At 50.5% G+C, this 18,796-nt stretch overlaps 1 protein-coding gene across 1 annotated transcript; it reads left to right on the forward strand.

The window, feature by feature from the left end:
• The first annotated feature begins 3,064 nt into the window (after positions 1 to 3,064).
• Positions 3,065 to 18,006, forward strand: SLC25A33 (solute carrier family 25 member 33). The gene is made up of 7 exons (XM_053997625.1): positions 3,065 to 3,252; positions 10,539 to 10,718; positions 12,966 to 13,043; positions 14,135 to 14,235; positions 15,022 to 15,088; positions 16,536 to 16,816; positions 17,449 to 18,006. The coding sequence occupies exons 1-7, from the start codon at positions 3,203 to 3,205 to the stop codon at positions 17,649 to 17,651; spliced, it is 960 nt and encodes a 319-aa protein (XP_053853600.1). The 5' UTR covers positions 3,065 to 3,202; the 3' UTR covers positions 17,652 to 18,006.
• Positions 18,007 to 18,796: the final 790 nt, after the last annotated feature.

Consider the following 18,796-nt stretch of genomic DNA (forward strand, 5'->3'; position numbering starts at 1 on the left):
TGCTCCTTTGTGCCTGATGTGGCTCCTGTGGTGTCTGATCTGTGGAGGCCGCAATGCCTCCGTGCACATTTATCCTCATGAAATTCCCTAGAAATGCTCAGCAGGCTGTACCAGCAGTGTCTGGAGCACAGAGTTTTCCCAGATCTGGCCCACTCTGCTGGTGCTTTGATAGTTCCCAGCACGACACAAAACCTGCCTCCCTCTGGTTTCCCTGCTGTAGCCACAGCTCCTGCGCCCAGCCCTGCAGCTCCCGGGGCACCCAGGACGGAGGAGCAGACACATCACAGTGTGGGGCACCCCAGAGCTCCATCCGTGGGTGAGATTGATTCTCTAGCAATGTCCCTCTGGCACGGGCAGCATGTGGGAGATGGACAGTCCATACCTCTCGGGGTCCAGGTGTCAGGGTGACCCCAAGAGTGTCAAAGTCCTTTTGCTTCCCAGCCCTGCAGCCAAAGGAGGAGTCTGAATGCGCAGGGTCGGCTTCTCAAGGCTGTTTATTTTCCCTTCTCTAGAACTTTCTCTCTCTGCCCTGCTGAGCTCTGTCCAGCAGCTCGGCCATGGCATTCTGTCTGCCCTCAGGGCACTGTTCACATTTTATACCCAAAACTCCGTGTGCCGTGGTTACAATAACGTGCCAATGTCTGTCATTGATGTTGGGCAGTGTGTCTGTGCCTGAAACCAACAGAAAAGTGTCACCAGCACAGCGAGACATGGAGGGCAAGGAGAAGGAGAAGAAGGCCAGGACATGCCCAAACCCCTCCATCTTGTCCCCTGAACCCTTTAATTTAAAAGCCCCAAAATTCTACTGTGAATTCAACTACCACACTACTCAAACCCTTGTGGCTGTAATTCCTCACACAGTGTTGGCAGTTTGTTCCATGGGCTAAAATGGAAGCCACAGGTGTTTTTGAGTTCGTGCCAGGGTCCCCGAGCCCCCTGCCAGGGTCTCAGCCAGCCAGGGCAGCCAGAGGGGTGTCCTGGGTTCCCACACATGCCCACCCCAGTTTGAGATCAGGACCAGGAAGTGGCAGTGGGGGAGGAGGGACATTCCACAGCACAGCTGTACAGCTGCTGAGGCTGGGCAAGCAGGTCCAAGCAAGCACAGCTCCTCCTCCCACCTGGCCGAGGACAGGAAAATCGAGGTGATGATGCCCGGGAAGCCGGGACTGCTTTTGCTGTCTGGCTCAAACAAACAGCGCAGGGGATTTGTGTGCCAGGGCTTCAGAGAAATCATTGCTTGTCTGAGCTTTTTAGAACGGATCTCTCCTTGGAGACGTGCTCGGTGCAGGGGAACAGGAGCCACGGGACAGAGCACCTTCAAAGGGTCCGGGGGGGTGGGAGGCATTTGCAGGCAAAGCTGGAGGCGCAGTCAGAGTGTTCAGAGTGCCCAAATCAAACCCGCGCCCAGCCCCTCGCAGCCCTCGGGTGACCAGGTCATGAATTAGCTCCTAACGCTGCTCCTGCGGTGCTCTCTGCTGGGGAAGGCGCGGCACAGGCAGCCCGGGCTGAGGAGCGATGTGCGGCCTCAGCCCGTGCCTGGGGAATGTGTGCAGCACCCCGGGCCGGCCGTGCCAGCCGGGCTGGAGCCGTGCCAGCCGGGCTGGAGCAGGGATAACTGGGCTGGAGCCGGGATAGCCGGGCTGGAGCCGTGCCAGCCGGGCTGGAGCCGGGATAACTGGGCTGGAGCCGGGATAGCCGGGCTGGAGCCGGGCGAACCGGGCTGGAGCCGTGCTAACCAGGCTGGAGCCGGGCTAACCGGGCTGGAGCCGGGATAACCGGGCTGGAGCCGTGCTAACCGGGCTAGAACGTGCCAGCCGGGCTGGAGCCGGGCTAACCGGGCTAGAACGTGCCAGCCGGGCTGGAGCCGTGCTAACCGGGCTAGAACGTGCCAGCCGGGCTGGAGCCGTGCTAACCGGGCTAGAACGTGCCAGCCGGGCTGGAGCCGGGCTAACCGGGCTAGAACGTGCCAGCCGGGCTGGAGCCGCGCTAACCGGGCTAGAACGTGCCAGCCGGGCTGGAGCCGTGCTAACCGGGCTGGAGCCGGGGTAACCGGGCTGGAGCCGTGCTAACCGGGCTAGAACGTGCCAGCCGGGCTGGAGCCGCGCTCCAGGAAGGAGCTCCCGGCCGGTGCAAAGCAGGTGGCACAGGGCTCACTGCAGCTGCTGCTGGCCGTGGCAGCGGTGCTCAGGCAAACAGCAGCCCGGAGCGGCTCGGAGCACACCCGGGCTGCCCGGGCCGGACCCCGCGTGTCACACTCCCTCATGAGCTCAGCGGGACCATCAGATTAGTGCCTGCTACTGCTTCCAGCGTGCTGCCGGCCATGAGACGGGATAACTGAGCCCTCGGCGCCGTTACACCACAAGCTGCGGTCCCCTGCGGGTTCGGAGCGGGTCTGGAGCGGGTTCGGAGCGGGTTTGGAGCGGGTTTGGAGCGGGTCTGGAGCGGGTCTGGAGCGGGTTTGGAGCGGGTTCGGAGCGGGTTCGGAGCGGGTCTGGAGCGGGTTCGGAGCGGGTCTGGAGCGGGTTTGGAGCGGGTTCGGAGCGGGTTTGGAGCGGGTTTGGAGCGGGTCTGGAGCGGGTCTGGAGCGGGTTTGGAGCGGGTCTGGAGCGGGTTTGGAGCGGGTCTGGAGCGGGTTCGGAGCGCGCTTTGGTCACCGCGGCCGCGCCCACCAGAGGGCGCTGCGGGCAGAACCCGGGTGGGAACGGGACCGTTTTGGGGAAAAAGGGGCTGTTTTGGTGAAAAAATGGTCCGTTTTGGTGAAAGAGGGACCGTTTTGTTGGAAAAGGGACCGCTTTGGGGAAAAACGGACAGTTTTGGTGAAAGAGGGACCGTTTTGGTGGAAAAGGGACCGTTTTGGTCACAGTCCGTGCCGAGGCCTCCCTGCTAAGCCGCGTTCTCCATCAACCTCACCGGCCCAGTAGCGCTGCGAGAGCCCCAAACATTCTCGGCAGGTTCGGGATCAGATGAGCCTTAAAATGAATATTTGTGTCTTCGGCTGCCCCGTGACGTCACTGCGGGGCGGTATCTGTGTGGTGACGTCACGCGCGGGCGCCGGCCACGCCCCCCCCCGGCGGCGTCACGAGCGCGCGGCCCGTTCGGCGCGCGGCCCGGCGGGGACACCGGCACCGGCACCGCCCTCATCCTCATCATCCTCATCATCCTCATCATCCTCCTCATCCTCATCCTCATCATCCTCACCGCCATGGCGGGCGGCCCGCAGGAGAACACCCTGCTGCACCTCTTCGCCGGGGGGTGAGTGCGGGGCACCGGGGCAGGGCCGGGACCCGCCGCGCCCGCGGGGCGGACGGACGGACAGACAGGCAGACAGACCCCGCTGTGCCCGAGGGGCGGACAGACGGACACACAGACCCCGCAGTGCCCGCGGGACGGACAGACGGACACACAGACCCCGCAGTGGCCTCGGGACAGACAGACGGACACACAGACCCCGCGGTGGCCGCGGGACGGACAGACAGACGGACACACAGACCCCGCAGTGGCCTCGGGACAGACAGACGGACACACAGACCCCGCGGTGGCCGCGGGACGGACAGACGGACACACAGACCCCGCAGTGCCCGCGGGACAGACAGACACACAGACCCCGCAGTGGCCGCGGGGCGGACAGACAGACACACGGACCCCGCAGTGGCCTCGGGACAGACAGACAGACAGACACACGGACCCCGCGGTGGCCTCGGGACAGACAGACGGACACACAGACCCCGCAGTGGCCTCGGGACAGACAGACAGACAGACACACGGACCCCGCGGTGGCCTCGGGACAGACAGACAGACACACGGACCCCGCGGTGGCCTCGGGACAGACAGACGGACACACGGACCCCGCGGTGGCCTCGGGACAGACAGACGGACACACGGACCCCGCAGTGGCCTCGGGACAGACAGACAGACGGACACACAGACCCCGCAGTGGCCTCGGGACAGACAGACAGACGGACACACGGACCCCGCAGTGGCCTCGGGACAGACAGACAGACGGACACACAGACCCCGCGGTGGCCTCGGGACAGACAGACGGACACACAGACCCCGCGGTGGCCGCGGGGCGGACAGACAGACGGACACACGGACCCCGCGGTGGCCTCGGGACAGACAGACAGACGGACACACGGACCCCGCAGTGGCCTCGGGACAGACAGACAGACGGACACACGGACCCCGCAGTGGCCTCGGGACAGACAGACAGACGGACACACGGACCCCGCAGTGGCCGCGGGACAGACAGACGGACACACGGACCCCGCGGTGGGCGCGGGACGGACAGACGGACACACAGACCCCGCAGTGGCCGCGGGACGGACAGACGGACAGACACACGGACCCCGCAGTGGCCTCGGGACAGACAGACAGACGGACACACAGACCCCGCAGTGGCCTCGGGACGGACAGACAGACAGACACACGGACCCCGCGGTGGCCTCGGGACAGACAGACGGACACACGGACCCCGCAGTGGCCGCGGGACGGACAGACGGACAGACACACGGACCCCGCAGTGGCCTCGGGACAGACAGACAGACACACGGACCCCGCGGTGGCCTCGGGACAGACAGACGGACACACGGACCCCGCAGTGGCCGCGGGACGGACAGACGGACAGACACACGGACCCCGCAGTGGCCGGCCGGGCCGCGCTGTGCCCTGCGAGCCGCCGCTCCGCTCCCCGCGCGATTCGAGCGGGGCCTTTCCCGGTGCCGGCCGCGCTGTCGCGACACGCGGCGGGCTCGGCGACACGGCGGGGCCGGGCGGGCAGAGCCCCGCGGCGGGCCCGGGCTGCCGGGCCGGTGCCCCAGGCCGGGCCGGTGCCCCGGGCCGGGCCGGTGCCCCAGGCCGGGCCGGGCTCTGTGGCCGCGGCTCCGTGCCGCTCGGCGGAGAGAGCTCAGCGCTCCTGCCGCATCCCTGCCAGCGCACCGGCACCGGCACCGGCACCGGGAGGGCACCGGGCACACGGGCTGCCAGAAGGCCCCGCTGCTCGTGGGTGAACGACCTGGCACGGTCGTTCCGTCCAGCTCTTGCTTCAAGGACTTGTACGCTGTTGGGTTTGTTGTGTTAAAGGCTAAAAGTAACAGCCCTAACCCATGAACCGCCAGCCAGAAACCCTTTGAAAATCAGCTTATTACAGTTGTTTTAGTCGTAGTCCAGGAAGATAATTGTATGGTGTAAATTAGGTTTTAATCATCCGTTGTGCAGATTAAGTGCACCTTTGACCTTGTCAGAAATAGTTTATTTTCATTTTTTAACAGCTTAAATGATGTCAGTAATAGAATACTCCTTAGTGCTTGTCAGCTGACGGTAGTTAGGAAGCCAGTGTGAAACCTGTTGTTAGTTTAAATCTGCCTGATGGTAGACCATTGGTTTTTCTGTTGCTTAACAGGATACTTCTGTTTCCTCTGACATGTCCCTGGAGCACTAGGTTTATTTAATATAATATTAAACCAAACAAATCTTAAGTTTTTCAGAGACGCTGCCCTTCTGCTGGCTTGCAGACTCTGCACTGAGTCCTCTGTCCCCTCTGCCTCCCCCACTTGCATCACAGCAGTACCTGGAGCCTGGGACAGAAGCTGGACCTGAGTGTACACGTGGAATTTGTTTGGATAGTAACAGCGCCCATCCAGAGCTTCTGGTGTCCTCATGTAACTCCTCAGACTATAAATAAATAAGAATTTTAAACTCATCGGTGTTTTAATCTAGTGCTGGAAGTCAGCCTCTTCCTTGGTGATTTATTGTACCCTGCCTTCTGCAGGGATCCCAGCACTTTGTTCAGTTCTAAAGTGGTTTTTGCAGAGAAAGTAAAAGGAACCCATTCACTTGGAATAATTTTGATAGAGGCGTTCTTGGTATTATGATGGTTTCCTGGGAAGGTAGGGATGGGCTGTGGTGTCAGATTAAAAAGTAATTCATATCTTCGTGTTTGCACAAAGCAGGCAGGCCAGAGATAACCTGAGGGGCCAGAATAGAATGAATGTTGAGCACTTCAGAGGCTGGGAGTGATGAAATGCACTTGAGTGTTGCAGAGTGCTCTCCAGTTGTTGAAATGGATGGTTTCCTATTAACCAGGTTATTCAGGCTCGTTGGCCCTTTAGTTTCTGTTAGTTCCTTTTCAGGCTTCCAAAGGGTCCTCGTGGTGTTGTGGTGGGAACGTGGCTCTGAGGGCTGGGGAGGTTTCAGGAGCAGCAGAGACAATGATGGCCCAGCTGCACAGCACACTCGAGCGTGTTTACAGCCCAGGGCTCCTGTCCCTGCAGTTGTTGCGTGTTTTTGTTTGGGAAGAGAGGTTACTCCATGTTGCCTTCCCAGCTGGAGGAACGCTGGTCACTGCAGAGATTTCCTGAGAAGTGGCAGTGTGAAGCAATGTGCTGATGCTGACAGACAGTTCAGGAAATGTTTCCACCTGTGAAGTGTTCACCTGAAGATGTGTGTGTGGTCCAGGAGTGGGAGTTGTGCTGGGATTGAGTGTCCCACCCCGCTCCTGGTTCAGGTTCCTGGGCATCCCCTACCTCATTGACAGCGTGGCAGCTCAAGGAACACAGGAAATGCTTACAGGAATAGCTGCACCTGACAACACATGACTAGGTGGAAATTGAATGAATGGTTAATAACATTAAAGCATTAGGAACAGTCTGTATTGTTCTAAAACGCAGTTTCCTTTGGCATCTGAGGATGCAGAAGCTTGTTTTGTTCACAGTCTGGACAATGCAGTAATGAAATCTCAAAGGTGGAACCTGCTTTGCTGTTTCTGCTGTGTGTGTCATGCTAGAGCATGTGGCGTGTTTTAGAAAATCAATATTTCAAGTACACAGCAAAATGGGTCAGGCTGTAACCAGGCAGCTCCATCATCTTTGTGATCTTGTCAGTGGTGCTCTACTGGAAGCACTTTGTTCTGCAGGACTTCCTTTAATATTCAGCATTGGCTTGATATTTGTATTAAGAATATTGCTCAGTGATTAAATCTAGGACTGATGAAGTGAGTCTTAATTAAGATTCTTGGCATCTCTGTCAATTGTGCTAGTGGGTGCTGAGAGTTTATTTCAAATGCAGGTGATGGATACTTTGGGGGTGGACTCTGTACAGATAGAAACCTGTCAGCAAGAGAAGAATTGGAATTGGATTCTGATACGCCTGTCCTCTGCATGTTTTTTAAACATCGTCTCTTTATGGAAGTAAATGATTTTTCTTCAGCTGTTGGTAGAGAGTACATTATGTGTCTCCATGGATCACATGTTTGAGCTGTTGAAAACACTCTGCCATGGTGTTTTGTTTCCAGGGGGTTTCTATGCTGTTCACTGAGGACAGACAGATTTAGACACCGTTTCAGGATTTTTGCAAGAGGCTTGTGCAGTGAGCACTGCTTTAACATCCCTGGAACTGTTGTTCTGCACTGATGCAGCAAAAAAACCCTGACTCACAGCATGAAGGCTTGGCAGTATTGCCTTGATTGCAGTTCATGATTTTCCCAAATCAAATTTATCCTGCTCCATGTCCCTGAATGTTTCAGGGTCTATGGCTGTTTATGTAGCTGAGGTTGTTTCTCCTTTTTTCCCAGATGTAGGCATTTGGAGCACCCTAGGAAGACAAAGTGTTTCTTTTGTGTGTTGTTTTTCAGGCATCTTCCCAGGGGATGATGTGTGGAATTCCCATGCAAAGGAAGATCATCTCATCTGAAAAAACTGCCCAATACATCAGTCCTTACTTGAACTATCTGCAGTGTATTTATAAGTGGGACATAATGTGTGCACCCTGCTGACACTCTGAGAATTGCTGTTAGATAACTTTTTTTTTTAAATGTTCCACTGACAACATAAACTCTGAGCTGTTAAAACTGGTGTTGCAGATACTAACTCATCATGCTGGGTATCAGAGGGTTACACATGCATTAGCAGGAGTACTTAAATATTAAAGGCTGCATAGATTAACTGGATTATTAGGCTGAAAGGCAAGGAGTGAGCTAGGAAGGCAAGAAGACAGCTGATGTGGGAGAGGATATGCCAGAGAGGCTAAAAAATTGGAGCAAGGAGTCACTAGACTGAGCAGCTGGTAGCTCAGAAATAGAAAATAAAGTTTCAGTGCTCTGAATTTATGAATTGTTACTGTCAAAATATTGCTTTAATGTGAAATAAATGGGGACTGAAGACTGAATACACAGTAATGGAGCATTGGTAGATAAAAGAATTGGGAATTCAGGCAATCAAATTACCTTAATGAAGTTCCCCAGACTTGCAGTTGCTCTGGAGTGTGTTGATTAGTCAGGAGTTAATTGCACATATGTGTGTCTGTATTGGATAGACACAGTTGAAAAGGCAGCAGTGGGGGAACACTGTCTGTTCCAGGTAATGCCTGAGCTGTGGGAGCAGGAAAGGTTTTGCTGGAGAAGCCATTCCTGATGGGTCTCTTCCCCTGGAAATGTCATTTCAGACAAGTGTGAGCAATGTGGGAGGCATCTGAGAAAGGAGAGAAGGATGAGCTGGAGCCATTTCCTCCTGAGCTGTGTGGGCCCACAGAGGGCTCAGCTCCAAGCCCCGCTTCAGTACCAGAATAATCAGAGGCCTGCCGAGGTCTGTGAGCACTGGTGTCTCAGAGCCAGATGACACAGCTCCAGCTGCTGTGCACTCAGTTCCATGATCAGCTCAGTGACCCCAGTCAACATCCAAAAGCTTGCCAAGGGATGAAGGCAAAGCTCTTTCTTGCAGTGCCTGTCATTGTGGACGTGTGGATTGTCCCTAGCTGAGGTTTCCATCCCTTTCAGCAAGGAAGAGGAACTGAACAAAGCTGTTAAATCATATTGCCAGTCTCCACGAAAGCAGTTTCCTCTGGTGGGTGCATTTGCATTTGAAAAGCACGGTTTGGGCTCCTACCTTGGACAGAATCTTGCAGAACCCAAAAGCCGTGGTGAGGAAGTTGTGTTCCCTGGCCATGAGGTCTGGGGTGTTCTTCTGAGCCTGGTAAAGAGCCTGGATTTCTGTGGTTGCACAGCCTGGGTGGCCACGCTGTTAATGCACGTGTGGGGACTTTGGGGCTTTGGCAGAGAATGGTTTCTGTTCCTATGAAATGCACTGGTTCAGCAGGCAAAATAAGCTGCATTCATGAGCTGGTGTGCATCTACCGCTTGGATCTTTTTGCCATTCTTTTATTGCCCTTTCCCTTGTGTTTAAAAAAAGATTCTCCTGGTAAGGTAGCTATGTCTGGAAGGGGCTTTAGAAAATACCCACTAATACCTTTATTAATGTCCTTCTGTGGATCTCTGTTCCCAAATTAGTGCATGCAATGTTCCTTAGCAAGCAATGTGGGTTTTTATACACAAGAAAAAGGGTACAATTGGTTTTTTAAATTCATCTCCCTTTCATGGAAAACTACCAAAATTGCAATTTCACATGAACATCAAAGAGATTAAGAGATTTAAGTTGTTGACCCCTGGTGTTTTCTAAGGAAAATAGTTAACACAGGTTTCTGAAGCAATCACATGCTTTGACACTTGTGCAAACAAAGGAAATATTTCCTAGTCAGTTGAGCTGTAGTAAAAGCCCTTGCAAGAAACCTGAAATATTTAGTTAAGTCTTTCTAAATCCCAGTGTGTTTGAGTAATAAAATGTAGATATATTACCTTTTAGCCAACCTCAGCATTATGTTTAATCATGAAGTTTGCCAGAAGGAACATTCAATTACCTAAGAGGAACAGCAGCCGAGAGAGAAATAGTTTGACCTGTCACTTTCCAGATCACTGATAAAAATTAAACTTAGGACTCATACACTTTATATTCTTGGCCCAACATGCTTTTTTGAGGCTCAGTCTTATTGTATTAAGATGAGTATATGCCTATTATAGGGTCACGTGTGTATAATATTTCATTTTTGTCCGTCTGTTATCAGAGTATGGGAGGTCTGTTCTTTAGGAGCCTTTCTGCCCTGTTATTCTGTTTGCCAACCCTCTTCTCACCCTTGCTGCTTCCTTCCCTCCTTCCCCTATAAAAAAAGTTGATATCTATTGTTCTTGAGAGTGCCTAGCTTAGTGTAGTTTTGATATTTGCTACTTCTGAAGGCAGTTCTTTAATCATAAGTACTGAAATGGTGAAGAGTTATATTATTTTTTTCATTCTGTAGTATCCTAATCCCCGGTGGCTTGTTCTCATCTGGCAGCTTCCTGCTTCCCATAAGAAAAATCCCTCCGAGGCTGTGTCTGCTTTAGGACAGCAGCCTCTGAAAGATGGATGCCATGGAAGTTTTTCCAGGCAGAATCCCAAGTCGTGGCAGGACGTGGGACCAGTCAGTGGTCCCCTGACCCCACGGCCAGTCAGGGATATTTGTTGCTGTTGGTATCACCTTTGTGTTTAGGGGTCTCATCCCTCCCCCAGGGCAGGGGAACAGTCTGCCCTGCCTGGTGCCAAAGCTGCCTGCTTCCCAAGGCTTGTCCATGGGGAGTGACAACTCCAGTCTTCAGACTGAATTTCTGTGCTGTGCTCCTGCAGGTCCGTGCAGCGACGTTTGTCACATTCTGCCTTCTTTTGGATTGTTCTTTGCAGGTGTGGAGGAACAGTTGGAGCCATCTTTACGTGTCCCTTAGAGGTGATAAAGACGAGGCTTCAATCTTCAAAACTGGCCTTCAGGACTGTCTACTACCCCCAGGTGCAGCTGGGGACCATCAGCGGGGAAGGAATGGTCAGGCCAACGTCTGTGTCCCCCGGGCTCTTCAGTGTTCTCAAGTGAGTGCTGCTCCTCCTCTCATTCACCATTCCTGACACACTGATCCCAGTTCCACTTCACTGAAATATAGTGACCTGTGGGGGTCCTGGGGGCTTTTATCTTCTCAGCTGTCGCTGGCTTACTGAGCTGTCCTCTGCTATTAGGTGTTGTCTTTGCTGATCATTATTGTGCATCAGTCCTGGCTATACCTGTCTTAGTCTCTGTTAAAAGCCTTGAGTGGTTCAGACTGCAGTGTTTGATGCTCTAGCTGCTCCCTTTCAGATGTGTGTTCATAAAGAAGAGGAAATGTGAAATTATCTAACAGCTGCTCAAAGTTCTACCAGCATCTATGACAATCTCAGCTACTGTATGTTAATACCAAAGCACCATGGATTTATGGCCAGCCCTCCTGCAGAAGGATTGAGTTTGTTTGGCTGCTTGGGCAGCCCAGGGTGATGCAGAGGTCCTGCTGAGATCAGGTGGCAGGAGTGCCAAGGAAAATACCGACCAGCAGTGCGAGCTGAATGATTTTATGTAAGGCCAGCACGCCTGGCAGACTGCCTGGGGAGAAGCTGCACAGTTATATAACACTGGAGTGCTAATTCAAATTCTCTGCAGAGCTCTCTGGCTGGAGTCATTCTGGGACTTGAGTTTCTGTATTGTAAACAGCCTGCTCTCCCCTGCCAAACATTTCTTTGTCTACTCAGGGGTGAGTCTAGAGCAATTCGTGACTGAATGCATAAGGCAGTGGCACTTGCTTTGATTTTAATGCCCTTTCCTTTGCTATCTTTTCACCTTGCAGCACTGGACTTTAGGCAGCTGTAACTAAAGAAAATGATAACTTTTAAGGCAGGAAGTTTTTAATTCATCCTCTGGGCCCATCTTTTTCTGGGCTTGTCTTTTTATTTTTAGGGACAGAAGAAATGGTTTAAAATTGGCCAGCCTTTTAATATATTTATTAAGCTCACTAAGTTTGGTGACTGGGTTCTTGATTTAATTTCACTTCAGGAATTGCTCAGCTGTGTGTATTGCCAAGTTTTCAACCTGATTACTTTAGATGCTTGAGAAGTGAGAGAAAAGTCTGTGAGGAGCAGATAATGCTATTGATTATGACCTGAGAAAATGCAAATGTTTGAAGAAAGAAGTGAAGTTCGGTCCCTTGCTTTTACTCTTTCATCCCTTTCTTAGTCCTGATCATTGCCAAACTGGACAGGACTTGGACCTCATGGTTTGGGAAAGTTGTATAGCTAAGGAAGGAGCCCTGCCAGTAAAATTGCTCTGTGAGAGTTAAAGGTGTTAAGTATGAAAAGCCTTGACTATTGTAAATAGAAGGAAAACCCAGAGGGCAGGTTCAGCCTGCTGCTGATAGAAAGCACTCCAGAAGGACAGGCTGGTTTTGTCTAATCCATTTAAGATTCTGATGAGTTAGCCCAGCTGGAAGCTGCAGTCGTGACTGTTAAGTGACAAAGAACAAGGAGTTGGTGGATCTGTCTCCTTGGAAACACTCAGCCCTGGAGTTTATGCAGAAAGTTCAGCTCTGCTGCAGAAAACAAAAGTGTTTCAGAAGCTCATGTATCTCCTCCTGTGGAAGGAGGTTGGGTTGAAATCTGTGGGGAGCACTCTGAGCAGTGGCAGTGACCTGGGGAGCAAACTGAAAGCCTGGCAGCTCCGGTGGGTGCAGGGGGTGCCCACGGAGCCCGGAGCCACCCGGAATTCCTTGCCTGCTTCTGCCATGCTGAGCTCAGCTCAGAGAGCTGCTGCCTGGCACGCTGTGCACCCACGTTGTTTGTCGTGGGACTGCCACATTCGGCTTTCTTGGGGGAAAAGGCACATCCCTGGGTAATTGTGAAAGGAAAAAGGATTTCTTTTTCCATGTCTCTGTACAGGACTGTACAGGAAGCAAACTTCTGAATTGCTTAGATACAGAGAAGCAAAAAACGTTCTTTGTTCATCAGAGTCAGCTATCACTGGGTTCTCCATGAAACTTCAATTCAATTCCTGACAGCTTTCAAAGAATGGAAATTATAACCTCGTGCCATTTGACACCCATTTGCCTTTAGAGCACCGAATTTTATGGTACACTGGTTTTTACTCAGTGTATAATTCCACTTATTTTGAAGTATATCATGTAGATTAAAATCTAACAGCTCCACAAGTCATAGTCTTTGTTTTTGTGTAGTTCTTTTGGCTCTGTGCCTGACAGAACAAGAAACTAACTTTTAACCCAAGTACTGTCTTCTCCCTCCCTGTTTGTTTTTTATTTTAAGGTCAATTCTGGAAAAAGAAGGACCAAGGTCACTCTTCCGAGGGCTGGGTCCAAACTTGGTTGGAGTTGCACCATCAAGGTAAATAGTTAAACTATTGCTAAAAGCCATGTTTAAGGTGCCAACACAAATGTTACAGTGCATTTGTGATTCAGAATAATAGGCCATGAAGTTATCCCATCTATAAACTGAGATATGTGCCTGCATTCTGCTCAGTGCACACACCAAGAAATACTGATAAAAATCTGATTTACGCTTCTATGACACTGGAAGGTGCAGAGTAAACAAGGCACTTAAATGCCAGGTATACTTAAGTTCCAAGTCATTGCAAGAGCCACTTCTGTGCTTGAAAAGGAAGAGAAAGCAGAGCAGAAAAGTCTGTGGGGTAATAAATGCATTATTCTAATGTCCTGCTTCCCTTGGACACATAGCAGAGCCTGTCTAGCAGTGAGTGGGAGCTGTGTGCCAGGGGAGAGGAGTTGCTCTCTGGGCCTTGCTTGCCTAAATTCTTCTCAAATGAAAAACTGCAGCTGAGGGGGAAGGAGTCTCATTGCTGCCACACAGCCCCAAAAAAAGGAGTGTGTGTCCCCCTTTCAGCAGCACCAAAACTTGCTTGATTTGGAAGTCTTACAGCACCTCAGAGGTCTCTCCCTGTGACTGTCCTGTTCTTGGCAGGGCTGAGGATCTCTCTGTCTAGGAAATGATAAAACTCATTAGCAGTTTGGATATTGGCAGGTGTGTTCTCTGCCTGAAACTGAACCAGTTTCCCAGTCAGAAAGGGACCTGAAGAGAGGTGAACTCCCTCTCTGGCCTCTGGCCTGGTAGGTGGGATGTCCCCCCACAGAAGCAGGGAATCCTGTTTCTGAGCAGGTAAGCTCTGCAGCAGGGCTCTGAATCCAGGACTCTGCTTTTCCATGCAACCCTCTCGTGGTGTCTGCAACACCATGGTGCCTCCCATAGCAAAATATTCCTGCCCTGTGGGTGTCAAACTGTGGCACTGTGGGGTAAGGGAAGAAAGAAAACAAAAACCCCTGTGTCCATGCAGATGGAAGGGGTCATTGGAGGCCTCTTCAGAGAGTTCTGGTTTTCAGGGGGCTGGGCAAAGAGCAGTAATTGTCCAGTTTGGCATTGTCTGTTTTACATTGCTTTTCTTCTTTTTTTCCCTCCCACAGAGCTGTCTATTTTGCATGCTACTCGAAAGCCAAAGAGCAGTTTAACAGCATGTTTGTGCCCAACAGCAACATTGTGCACATCTGTTCTGCAGGTTCTGCAGGTAAGTGTTTGCAATTCCAGGAACAGAGGCCAGTGTGTGGCAGGTGCTGAAAATGTGCCCTTAATCTGAGGTGGTATATGCCAAAAGCCAGGAGTTTGCAGCTCCTAGCTGGCCTTGTCTACAGAGGAGCTGTTTTTTCTGTTCAGCACAGAAATATTTCTAGATTGTTGTTTACTAATTTAGGATTTTTTTTTTCCCAACTGCAATGCTCTGGTCATGTCTCTTAATGCAAGGAAAAAAATATTAGTAAACACCATTAAACTTCTGATACTGCTTTTGCCAAATTGTTTCAGGATGTTGTATTTTTCCTACCAGGCTGGGAAAAAAATAGTTTGTTCTTGTAGGAAAAATACTGCAGAAGAGCTCCCCTAGTTCAGTCACCAGAGTGGTCACTAAAAATAATCATTCCCAAAGTAAGCCCTTAATTCCCAAAGTAAGCCCTTAATGGTGGGTTCTGTTAATGAGCAGCTCAATGGCACCACCTACAGCCCTGGGGAACACGAGTCCAGTTCAGGTTTGTGTCCCCACGGGATTCCTTTGAGCTGGAATTCCAAATCCAGCCAGTAAGGAAGGGATTTGTCTGCAACAGCCTTTAGGAGCATGACACACTTATTAAAATAGGTGCAAAAAGGAAGAATCCGTGGCTTGATGCTTCCTGGATTTTAATATGAAATTGGAAGCTGTGCACCTGCGTGGCTTTTGAAAAGTGTCTCACTGCACAGGGTGTAAGGTTCATGGCAATGCAATGGCCTGGCTTCAGCTGCCCTTCTGGTCGTGTTTTTTCAGCCTTTATCACAAATTCCCTGATGAACCCTATATGGATGGTGAAAACAAGAATGCAGCTGGAACGGAAGTGAGTGACTGACGGGGTAATGGGAGCCTCTGGGTGGCTACAGGAGCCTCTGGGTGGCTACAGGAGCCTCTGGAAAACTGAACCGTTGTGGTTTTACTCATGGCTCTTTGTACTTTGATAGGTCTTGCCCAGTTTTCCCCTGACTGTCAGTTCCACCTTTCAAGCCATGTTTCTGTGTGGTCAGACTAAAGGTTCATGTTCTGGGTGTCTTACTTCAGTCTGATGCACAGAAACTATTGAGGATGTGGGAGTTGCCTCGAGTGCTGGGTTAGATTCAGCCTCTGGTTTCACTGTAAATCTTTCGTTTAGCATAGCATTATTTTTCTCTGTGTTGCTTGCAGAATCCTCTGTAGTTCTGGGGTTGAAGATGAGGATAAATGTGTTGAGGGCAGAATGTTGTGATACAGCAGTGGTAGAAGCTGTGGAAGGGCTGTGAGAGCTCATGTGGGAGGCTGAGCACAAGGCTGGAGTCTGTGTCTCCTTTGGCAGCATCACCTGGACTGGTCCCAGGTCAGACAGGTGTGTGTCACTGCAGCCAGCAAGGTCACTGGTCCCAGGTCAGACAGGTGTGTGTCACTGCAGCCAGCAAGGTCACTGGTCCCAGGTCAGACAGGTGTGTGTCACTGCAGCCAGCAAGGTCACTGGTCCCAGGTCAGACAGGTGAGCTGCTCAGGAGGCTCTAACAGAAAGGGGGATGCTGCCTTCAAATTGGGATGAACACACAGCAGTTTATTTCATAAAACTTCTACAGGCAGTAAGGATCTGCTGCAGTGGTTTAATGTTCTTTTGCCTCCTTCACCACTGTGTTACTGTTAACCACACATCCAGGAGACAGAGGGAATCTGACAGCAATTTCTTGTAGCTGAATGCTTCACAGCCACTGGTGGATATCAAAGCAATAAGGGACTCTGCTAATAACCTGACTGCTTAGAATGGAAATTCCTTCCTGCAAGGACATGCTAGGTCAGATAAAAAGGATCTTACAAGGCACGACAACTTTATAAATAATTTATAAGACTTAATTCCAGCACTTTGCAGGGTGGCACCTTTGAACTGACTGCTGCCTCTTAAAATGAAGGATCATGTCTCATGCAGCAGACTTCTGTCTCTTGGCCTGCTGAAGATGGCTTTAAATGGAATCACCAGTTTGACATAAAGCAGTGTGTCTTCAGTGCTTATTGTATTTTAAGGCCTTGGTGTGAGCTGTGACAGACTGGATTGAACTTGAGCTGAAGGAATTCCGAGTGTATATTAGTGAAGTAGCAAAGCCAAGTGTGCACTCTTAGCATTGTAGTCCTGCTCTGTGCAGCTTTCCTAGGAGAATTTTGGAGTAAAACTTAGAGAACTATTTCCATAGTTATAAAAAGTATTGAAAGCCATAAGGGTTTTTTCCAATTTTAATTATTTTTCTTGGCTCACGATATGCTCTGTTCTGTTTGTTTTTTAGAGTGAGGGGCTCCAAACCAATGAATGCTTTGCAGTGTGCTAGATATGTTTACCAGACAGAAGGTGTCCGTGGTTTCTATAGGGGCCTGACTGCCTCCTATGCAGGGATTTCTGAGACCATTATCTGCTTTGCTATTTATGAAAGTTTAAAAAAGCACTTAAAGGAAGTCCAACTGCCCCCTTCTTCTAACGGGACCGAGAGGACCTCGACAAGCTTCTTTGGACTGATGGTTGCTGCTGCTGTTTCCAAGGGCTGTGCCTCCTGTATTGCTTATCCTCATGGTATGTTAACCCTTCCATTTAGGAGTGCAGTACAACAGCTGTTGCCTGGAATCCAAGACAAATGCTGGGTCTAGGGCTATAAAACCCTTAGTTGTTTGAAGGGCCAAATGCTTGTTACTTTGGTTTCTGCACTGGCATTTTCAGTACTGGTCCCACTGTTCCTAGTTAGACATGTGGTTGGTGACTGGGACTTGCTAGTTTAAAAACACCTCAAAAACCACCAAAAATCTGATTGCCTAATGTTTCTGTTCTCCCTAGTAGCCTCAGCTGGGTAAGTCCCCACAGCCTCTGGGGTTGTGGGAAGCACTTGGGGATGGTGTTAGTCTTTTTGGATAGATGTGAATGACACGGTTGTGTAGAAGGAGCAATATTGATTCTGTGAGCATCAGTAAAGCATTTAGAGCTGTATTAGCTCCAATGAGCCAATCATTCATTTATTCCACATGAAAGAGAACTCCTCTTTAACTCTTCCTCTTGCCTGAAGGGCAGTGTGTCCAGGGCTCCATGGCTGGATGTGCTGGCTGCCAGCTGGTCCAGAAGGTTTCCCTGTCCCTGGGGTTTGCAGGCAGGAGCTTTCCTGGTCCTGGCACGTTTCTCCTTGGTAACTCTGGGCTCTGGTCCCTGTTGTGCAGAGGTCATCCGGACACGGCTGCGAGAGGAGGGCACCAAGTACAAGGCTTTCATCCAGACAGCCCGGCTGGTGGCTCGGGAAGAGGGGTACCTGGCCTTCTACAGAGGACTCTTTGCCCAGCTCATCCGGCAGATACCAAACACAGCCATCGTCCTGTCCACCTACGAGCTAATTGTCTATCTCTTAGAAGACCACGCAAAGTAGCAGAGCCAAGGTTCCTGTTACAGACTGAAGACCAATTTCTTCATTGAACAAATAGTCCTTTAAGAGACTGTTGCTGGTGGAAACACTACAAGTCTGTGACCAACTGTGGATATTTCCTTTTGGACTCATGCTTTCTAAAAGGTCTCAAGTCATAAATGTTAATAGTTAATTATAATTTTTTTTAACTTGATAATTAAACTACTACTAAATTAAATTACACTATTTAATTTAATTATATGTTTGTCCTTTTCCTTAAACACAGCCATATGTGGTCAAGGAATGTACCTCATATATCAAGTGATCTCTTGGACTTATGTTCATTAAAACTGTATTAAAACAGGAGAACTGGCTTGGACATTTGAAACTGTCTTCTTACAACTGGGTCATACTGCTTTTGAGCACTGTAATAGCCTAAGTGCCCAAATAAGTTTGAGAGTAGTTCTGTTTTTCTCAGGGTGCATCGTTCACTGCTGTGTGAACACCCTGGGCTGTTCAAGTAGGACAAACTTGTTCCTCTGTTTTGAGGGTATGAACTGTGCACTCCAGCATCTCTTAGAAAAGCTGCTTGCACTGGCAATATGATGGAGGGAGGCTTTTAGTAAGAATGTAATTACAGTTCTGTGTCCCCTGTGCATTTGGGATACATGGTTATGGTACTGGGTATGGACAGATCTGGCATGGCTTTTAGTCCTGGCTTTGGTGCAGGCCTGAGAGCATAAGGACAGCCAGTGACTGGCCTGGCTGCTCTGTGAAAGTTCAGTGAGAGAAAGACTTTTGACAGTTCTCATGATACAATTCTTATCTTTCACTTATAAATCAAATATCCTGCATACTTGAGATTAGTTCTTTCAAAAACATTAGAATATGCTTTCATTTTAATAGTCTTCACCCCCATTGTATTGCAGCAGCACCTTGTGACTAAAGTGTGGCACATGAATTGCTACTGATAGTGCAGGAAAAGGTATTTTAGAACTCACATGTAGGCTGGTGTTTTGCTTTGGCCATACTCTGCCCTTCTGTTCATTAGTGTCATTTGCTTTGGCAGCTGAGACAAGCCCTGCAGCATCTGAGCCCGGCTTTGGCCTTCCCTGCCCGTGACAACAACGAGCTCCTCATGATCTGAGCAGGTGCTGAGCCCTGGAGCA

Source organism: Vidua macroura, chromosome 23 (genome assembly GCF_024509145.1).
Source record: "Vidua macroura isolate BioBank_ID:100142 chromosome 23, ASM2450914v1, whole genome shotgun sequence".
NCBI lineage: Eukaryota > Metazoa > Chordata > Aves > Passeriformes > Viduidae > Vidua > Vidua macroura.

What these genes read in the sequence shown, in the direction of transcription:
- SLC25A33 (XM_053997625.1), top strand. Translation starts at nt 3,203, where the DNA reads ATGGCGGGCGGCCCGCAGGAGAACACCCTGCTGCACCTCTTCGCCGGG. An exon ending in CTGCACCTCTTCGCCGGGGG is followed by an intron (nt 3,253 to 10,538) that starts GTGAGTGCGGGG and finishes TGTTCTTTGCAG; the next exon opens with GTGTGGAGGAACAGTTGGAG. An exon ending in CTGTTCTGCAGGTTCTGCAG is followed by an intron (nt 14,236 to 15,021) that starts GTAAGTGTTTGC and finishes GTGTTTTTTCAG; the next exon opens with CCTTTATCACAAATTCCCTG.